Below are 8,142 nucleotides of genomic sequence, written 5' to 3'. Positions count from 1 at the left end.
GTTTGCGGTAAACGCAAACACCCACTGTTTGGAACAACAGTAAATTTGTCAGTCACAGTTACAAGAGGCTGACTGGAGTGTATTCTCATTGGCTCCATCAAATATACAGTACATCAATTATTCCTACGGAAGTGGCATAAGCATAATTAAAGTGAAGTTGTACACAAATGTAAGAAAAAAATAATAACTCAAAGCCGCCAGGTATCTCTTAAAGCAGTCCTTTCAGCTCTCCCAGTAACTGAGGATTGAATTGAGCCAGGAAGAGCCTTGTGGACACTTCCGAGAATGGCAGCTGACCAACATTGACTCAGCACTACAGTACAAATTTAAGACTGCAAAACGAAATACAGCAGTGACCTAGATGCTGGGCTGTCCCAACTGTCCCAACACAAAATAAGATCAGCTTTATTGATTAAAATCAACACAATCCCCAGAAAAGAGCTTGTTTGTATTACAGGTATCAGAATATAACACCTGTAGGCAGATGTATGTATCCTGGAACACACACAGGAAAAATAAATTCAGCTGAAGATATTGACATATTGTCTGAACATAATGCATTTCGGTTGCATGAAAAGCTCATATATAGCGTCAAAATTTTATTCCCAAGAAGAGCTGATCCTTGCTTTGGGAAGACAGTAGGAGGTTAGTACAGCTGTCACAGCACATCTCTACAGCCACAGTATACGCGGCTGGCCCGCAATGCAAGCCCGTAGATGCAGCTGTCCGCATAGTTACAGCATGCTTTTAGTTGAAATGATGTGAATAGCCAAAATAAAGAAATGTGTTAAAAAGCTAGTGCAGGGGCTGGAAATGTGAGTGCTCTAATAAAAGCCCAAAGTGCCACTTGGTATTTGTGCAAGTATCTTAAAGATGCTACTGTATTAACTTTTGGCATATTTTGATAGCACATACACACACATGACACAAGAACTGGCCATATTTTGGGAAGTATGTTCAGTTAATGTAAGCAGGCATAAATTACTATTACTCCCCAACGGGGAGATAACAGTGCCTGTGTAAATGTGTGTCAATGGTACTGACACAATTAGAGTTCATGTTTATTTATATTTTATTGTGTCAGCTTGAAACCATACAACCATATAGTGTAGTCGAACAGGAATGTGTATGGCGAATCAGATTCCAAACAATCCATGAACCAATAAGTGACACGCCTCGATTGCACTTCATTTTATTGGCCACTAGATGTCCCACTCCAGCACTGTGTCATTGAAGCCTCGAGTAATGAACCATTTTTGAATATTGTGTCGAAGCTTCAATAAGGCGATACGATACCATTAGTTTATGGTACTTTTTCCATGGATACCGATACTTTTTGCACCTTAAAGGAAATTTACTTCCATTAATAACATTCTAGAAACAAAACTGTCAGTATTTTCTGATATATACAGTACAAGCATATGAACCTTTACATTTTTCAACTAAATGACAGAGTGGTGAACATGGCTTCATCCAAGATTCACATAGCTCAGTTGCAGTTTGGGGTAGTTAAATAAAATAATGGTTCGTTCAATTTTTAAATCACTTATAACACATCAACTGTTACCTGTAGCTGGATATTCTTTGCCTTTCATGAAACTCTCCTGCAATGTCTTCTGACGGACATCAGGTGGTGCAGGGGACTTTGAGGCTTGCTGCTTGTCTTCATGGAGATGTTCAGCCTCTTTAACTATTCAGGCTGGGTGCACTAAGGTTGAGGTTACTTCAGACTTGCAAAACCGGCCAGGCTACTTCGCTACTTTCGTTTCCTGAAAATAGGGCATTTGCTTCAGGTAGATCAAACAGCCAATGGGAGCCATTGGCGCCATGTTCTTCGTTTTCCCGCAAATTTCTACTTCCTTCTCTGTGAACATGTTTTGACATAAACTGTGTCCGACCTGCGAACTGTAGATGTGTTGAGTTAGTGTCTGCGGTTTTAAACAACAGGCTCTATTTCAGTGGTCTATTACTCAGTCTGCTGCCAATAGTGGGCTACTTCGGGTATCTTGGAATGGGACAAGCAACATCTTCTTCACCTGACCTGCTCACAACTCGTCTCCAAACAGGTAACACTGCGCAATACGTTATTAAGTAGAACATCTAGTAAAATGGTTAAATGGTCTTATGGTAAATGGTCTTATACTTGTATATATTATAGGCTCTATTCCATTATAAAGCCTCATCCGGTTCTTTCAAACCAGGAACTCCGAGGGACGACTCAGACCACTTGAGTATATAAAAAATATAACCGTGCTGGTTTATTCAAAAAGTCACAGGCAAGAATTAACACTTCAAGTCCAGAGATCTTCCAACCCCCAGGCTGCCCGAGCAGCCCGGAAACAGGAAAGACCCCGAACCAAGAATTCCTATACAATATTAATCATTTCTGGGCTGTCGAACCGTGACGTCACCTGATATGCCAGCTTGGCAGCTGAGCAGATCAGTAGACAAAACATGAAGAAAATAATGTGTGTGGCTGTTGTTTTCGTGGTGTGTATCTAAAACAATTTGACATAACATTACACATTAAGACAAATATTAAGACTAGCATTACAGTTGACACTAACAGCTCTTTTCCTGTAACCTTGACCTGCCTGCAGTCTGCACTGCAGGCTGAATAGTTAACAGCCTAAGCTAGTCAACCTGTCTGCACTAAACATTCCTAGACAACAAATCTCTGAATATCTATCTAACTAAAAAATAACCTAACAATATACAAAGCTAGCCTCTTTTAAAGTTGATTCTGAAAACAGAGCCTTTCAAAACCGGTGGGAGGCTGAGTATATGTTTACTGACATTGTCGGTAAACCTGTGTGTCTTATTTGTGGAGCTAATGTGGCTGTAATTAAGGAATAGAACCTAAGACGGCACTACCAGACAAAACATCAGGACAAGCTGAAAAACGTGAATGCAGAGCAGAAGCTACAGAAGGTAGAGGAGTTGAAGAGGAATCTGACATCACAGCCAAATCACACAGTGAAGCTGCTGTGAAAACAAGTTTTATTGTGACAGAGGAGAAAATCAGCCCGGACATTTACCTAGGGAGAGTTTCTGAAGAGCTGCATGATGAAAGTGTGCGACGTCTTGTGTCCAGACAAAAAGCAGGTGTTTGCTAATGTAAGCCTTAGCAGAAATAGGGTTGGTGATTTTAAGTTCAAGTTTATTTATTTTGGAATAATATTGTATCCTGTCTGTTTCGATTCATATATATGTTCAAAAAACATTTAGTTTTAGTCTGTTCAATAATTGTTTGGCCCGCGACCTAAAGTGTGCTTTGAGCTTTGGCCCCCTGTGAGATTGAGTTTGACACCCCAGGGTTAAAACAATTTTACTCTTTCCTCTAGACTTGCTCCCCCCTCTCTAACACACCTACACATACTCATACGTAGCCTATGCTAAAATGATGGACAAATTTATTTATTAAGCTGGTTTTTGAAGTCAGATCATTGAATTGTAAACACTCTTCAGACAGAGGGAAAGAAAGTGTAAGAGTTGTGGGATTAACCCATACACTACAGCAGAGTGCATAATTGCACACTCTGCATTATATTGTGTTCCTGTTGTATTTTTATTTGCTTCCTCCACCTGCTGCTTTAAAGTGCCTTAGATTTGTGTTACTGCCTATTTAGATTTGTGTTATTGCTCATCTGCTTTATATTTCACTTGTATTATGTGGCATTCATGTGGACGGCAAAGTAAGAATTTCATTGTACAGGGAAACATGTTTCTTAACTGCATATGACAAATAAACACTTTGACACTTTGATCAGAGCAAATTATAAGCAAATGCTTGCAAATTGGTTAAAAGCTCAAATGAATCCACAGAAGATCCACAGGATACCATCAAATCATATTAGGATGTGATCATTTTCACTGCTGTAATTTGAAGACGTAAAGTAAATAAATAAATGAGGAAAGAACCACTGGTACATAGTCTACCACACACTGTACCCCCTAACAGAAAAACTACACATCTGAGAGGGTCTATGTTGAATCTTTTTTCTAGCACAGGAAATGGAATTCCGGATATTGCTGTTAAAAGTAAAGAAGGCCCTGTGTAAGGATGAGGTCAAGGCTTTAGCATTTCTTTGTACCGACCTCCTGGGCCGAAATCCCACCTCAGTGGAATCAGCCAGTGCCCTTTTCTCTCGTCTGGTGGACCAAGACCATCTCTCACCTGAGCGACCACATCTGCTGACTGAGCTTCTCCTCACCATCCAACGCAACCGACTGGTCCATGACCTCAGTCTCAGTGAATATACAACCATGAACCTCATCTCTAAATACAGGTGGGTGGCCCACACCTTACTGCTTTGAGGTTATTAATCAAGCACGATGTAGTTGCAGACACTATTGCTATATAGGAATGCATCAATCTAGGGATCTATATCAGAGCCTCTACAGATTTCTGGGTATGTATGAGCTCAAATAAGAGTCATGTATAGAGGATATGTAGAAATGATGTTGAGAAATAATTTCAGCCTGTGGCTTTGTGAAGTTTGTGAATACGTTGAAAGATTGTTTAAAGAATATTCAAATAAAATTTTGGCACAAATTTCATCAACAGTGATGCATAAAGACAGAAAGTACCTGCTTATGTGAGCATTTTGGTACACATTCACAGCAGGAAACTGTAAACTGCAACTTGTGTCCCACATGAACACAGGCACACAGGTTTTTAATGTACAGACAGAGATTTTGAAATTGTTTCTGAACTTATTTCTGAATTTCATAAGCTTTAAATATTACTGACCTTCATTTGAGCTAATTTTGGCCATGTTGTTGATTCATATTAACAGCTGTTACCTCACTGTGATTATACTGTACATTAATACAACACATAACAGTTTGACTTTCTGCTCTTCCAGGAAGCTACTCTACAACCTGTCTGAGGAGATCACTGGTGAAGACTTGAAAGACATGAAGTTCTTGTTAAATCCGACACTCCCACGAAGAAGACTGAAGGACAACACTGTGAGTGCATCTTCAGTGTCAATATTTGAAACCCTTCTTTGTAGAGAAGAGTTGGATGGTGTTTAGCCTAAGACCACAGTGATAAACATACAAATTATGTTTAATTGATTTAAAAACAATTATTTTTGAAGTTATTAGTACCTGATGTTGAGCTTTGTACAAGTGTACTAAACATTTCAGACTACACTGGAAGTCTTCCTGGAGATGGAGCGCACGGGCCACCTCAGTGAAACTAATCTAAATGAACTGGAGGCCATAATCCAATCAGTCTGTCCTGTGCTAAAAGAAAAGATCGCCCAGTTCAAAGCACTGCCAGGTAAGATAGGAACATTTTACACCAGCTCAAAAGCAGATCCTGGATACATCAGGGTTACTTTCAGAGAGTTTACAGCAAGCAGGTTAAAGCAAAAAAGAGCAGGAACAGAAATGAATCAATGTGCAGACAGGAAGTGGTGAGGTAATGACAAGAAGAAGCCACTTAATGGCACAATGCATTGACCTACATTAAAGTCTTGACCTTAAAATTTTATAACTTCCGGTGTGGGGACAACATGAGTGATAGACATTCTGTTATGATTTGTGGACTTGCTTCCTGTTTGCTGCTTTTATTTTGGTTAGACTTCCTATCTTGTGTCACCTCACCTGCCCTAGCTTTACCCCAGTTCACAATTCTTGCTCATTATTCTCTTTTCCCTTAGTCACTTGCCGGTGCATTCAGTTCATCACACCCAGAGATTCTGCTTCGTAAGTCTGTATCTGTCTCTGTATATTTTCCCCTTTAGTCTCTAGTCCTATATTATAAACCCCAATTCCAATGAAGGTGGAACATTGTGTAAAATGTAAATAAAAACGGAATACAATGACTTGCAAATCCTTTTTGACCCATATTTAATTGAATACACCACAAAGACAAGATATTTAATGTTGAAACTGATAAAATGTATTGGTTTTTGCAAATATTTACTAATTTTGAATTTGTTGTCTGCAACATGTTCCAAAAGAGCTGGGACAGGGGTATTTTTACCACTGTGTTACATCACCTTTCCTTTTAGCAAGACTTAATAAGTGTTTGGGAACTGAGAACACGAATTATTGGAGCTTTGTATGTGGAATTCTTTCCCATTCTTGCTTGATGTATAACTTTAGTTGCTCAGCAATCCGGGGTCTGCATTGTCATATTTTGCGCTCCATAACGTGCAACATATTTTTAATGGGAGACAGGTCTGGACTGCTGGCAGGCCAGTCTAGGACCCCCACTCTTTTACTACGAAGCCACGCTGTTGTAACGCGTGCAGAACGTGGCTTGGCATTGTCTTGCTGAAATAAGCGGGGATGTCCCTGAAAAAGACATCGCTTGAATGGCAGCATATTTTGCTTTGAAACCTGTATGTACTTTTCAGCATTAATGGTGCCTTCACAGATGTGCAAGTTACCCATGCCATGGGCACTAACACTCCCCCATACCATCACAGATGCTGGCTTTTGAACTTTGCGCTGATAAAAATCTGGATGGTCCTTTTCCTCTTTAGCCTGGAGGACAAGATGTCCATGATTTCCAAAAACAATTTGAAATGTGGACTCATCAGACCACAGCACACTTTGCCACTTTACATCAGTCCATCTCAGATGAGCTCGGGCCCAGAGAAGCCGGCAGCGTTTCTGGGTGTTGTTGATGTATGGCTTTCTCTTTGCATGGCAGAGTTTTAACTTGCACTTGTAGATGTTGTGACGAACTGTGTTAACTGACAGTGGTTTTCCAAAGTGTTCCTGAGCCCATGTAGTCATATCCTTTATGGAATGATGTCTGTTTCTAATGCACTGCTGCCTGAGAGATCGAAGGTCACAGGCATTCAGTGTTGGTTTACAGCCTTGCTGCTTACGTGCAGAGGTTTTTCCAGATTCTCTGAAACTTTTGATGATATTATGGACTGCAGATGATGAAATACCTAAATTCCTTGTAATTGTACATTGAGAAATGTTGTTCTTAAGCTGTTGGGCTGTTTGCTCATGCAGTTCACAAAGTGGTGAACTGTGCCCCATCCTTGCTTGTGAATGACTGAGCCTTTTTGGGATGCTCCTTTTATACCCAATCATGACGCTCACCTACTTCCAGTAAACTTGTTCACCTGTGGAATGTTCCAAACAGGTGTTTGAGCAGTCCTCAACTTTCCCAGTCTTTTATTGCCTCTGTTTTATTTAAAAACAGTATTTGTTCAACAGTGTTGGCGTTTAAGCAATTCTTCTTTTTGGAAATAAATAACTCACAAACTCTCACAACTCCAACACTACCCAAGAATTGTGTGGAGATTCCTTGGGCTTTATATCTGCCAGTACATCGCGGCAAAATTCGAACCACTTCCTGACGCTACAGGCAGCGAGGCTTCAAACGTTATTGATGACGTCACCCACCGTAAACAATTCAAGCCTTAATATGCGCTTCACTAAACACTTCCTGGATTTCTCGACACACGCTTCAATATTTGCAAAAAACAATAAAGTTTATGAGTTTGAACATTAAATATCTTGTTTTTGTGGTGTATTCAATTAAATATGGGTCACAAAGGATTTGCAAGTCATTGTATTCTGTTCTTATTTATGTTTTACACAATGTCCCAACTTTATTGGAATTGGGGTTTGTATTTATTAAAATCAACTTGAATGTTCCTTCAGCTTGTATGTCTGCATTTTGGGTCTACCTCTCGGGTCTCCTCTTGACAGAATGAACCAGCCAGGATTGAATCTAGCAGACCCAGCTGAGGGTATTGCCGTACATGTGCAGGCGATCAGGGAGCTATGCGCCAAATGGAACACCACCAGGGAGTGGTTAGCCATCTGCGAGAGAATGGAGGCCCTCCTAAAGAGCTGTCCCTAGGGAACTTTTCCCCCGACTACGGACATTCTTGCCCAATTTGCTGACCTGTGAGCGGAATAAGAGGTTTATGTGGACGCCTGCTGGAAGATGGCTCCTTTTGGGCCATCTTGAAAAAGCAAGCTCGGCTCAAGAGGAGCCGCTCCCAGCTTTCCTCACCTGCCCCAGCAACAACTCTGAGCTCAAGGGAGACCCTGAAGATTCAGGCTCATTTTCGGCCCCTGGTGGCACATCCCCTCTCCACCAGGCCCACTTGTTCATGGAGCTCACCTTCCGCAGCATCCGTCCCGTCCAGCCCC

General features: G+C 40.8%; 1 protein-coding gene across 3 annotated transcripts in view; it reads left to right on the top strand.

The window, feature by feature from the left end:
* The first annotated feature begins 1,147 nt into the window (after positions 1 to 1,147).
* The window catches only part of LOC109958095 (caspase-10-like), a 12,471-nt gene continuing 5,476 nt past the window's right edge, over positions 1,148 to 8,142 (top strand). For 2 of the 3 annotated variants that reach the window (XR_002274628.1, XM_020596455.1), the window contains exons 1-5: positions 1,148 to 2,066; positions 4,007 to 4,289; positions 4,869 to 4,974; positions 5,155 to 5,290; positions 5,673 to 5,718. Coding sequence is in view for 2 of the 3 variants with exons in the window: in XM_020596455.1 (XP_020452111.1) it covers positions 2,012 to 2,066; positions 4,007 to 4,289; positions 4,869 to 4,974; positions 5,155 to 5,290; positions 5,673 to 5,718 (626 nt within the window). In the remaining variant the exon portion in view is untranslated. Of the gene's footprint in view, positions 2,067 to 4,006; positions 4,290 to 4,868; positions 4,975 to 5,154; positions 5,291 to 5,672; positions 5,719 to 7,692; positions 8,125 to 8,142 lie in introns of those variants that run through there. The other variant, XM_020596454.1, reaches the window with a different exon arrangement.

The sequence above is a fragment of the Monopterus albus genome, unplaced genomic scaffold (assembly GCF_001952655.1).
Source record: "Monopterus albus unplaced genomic scaffold, M_albus_1.0 scaffold30.1, whole genome shotgun sequence".
NCBI classification, from domain to species: Eukaryota; Metazoa; Chordata; class Actinopteri; order Synbranchiformes; family Synbranchidae; genus Monopterus; species Monopterus albus.
The sequence above is the reverse complement of the archived record's forward strand: the minus strand, read 5'-3'. Positions and strand labels throughout refer to the sequence as shown.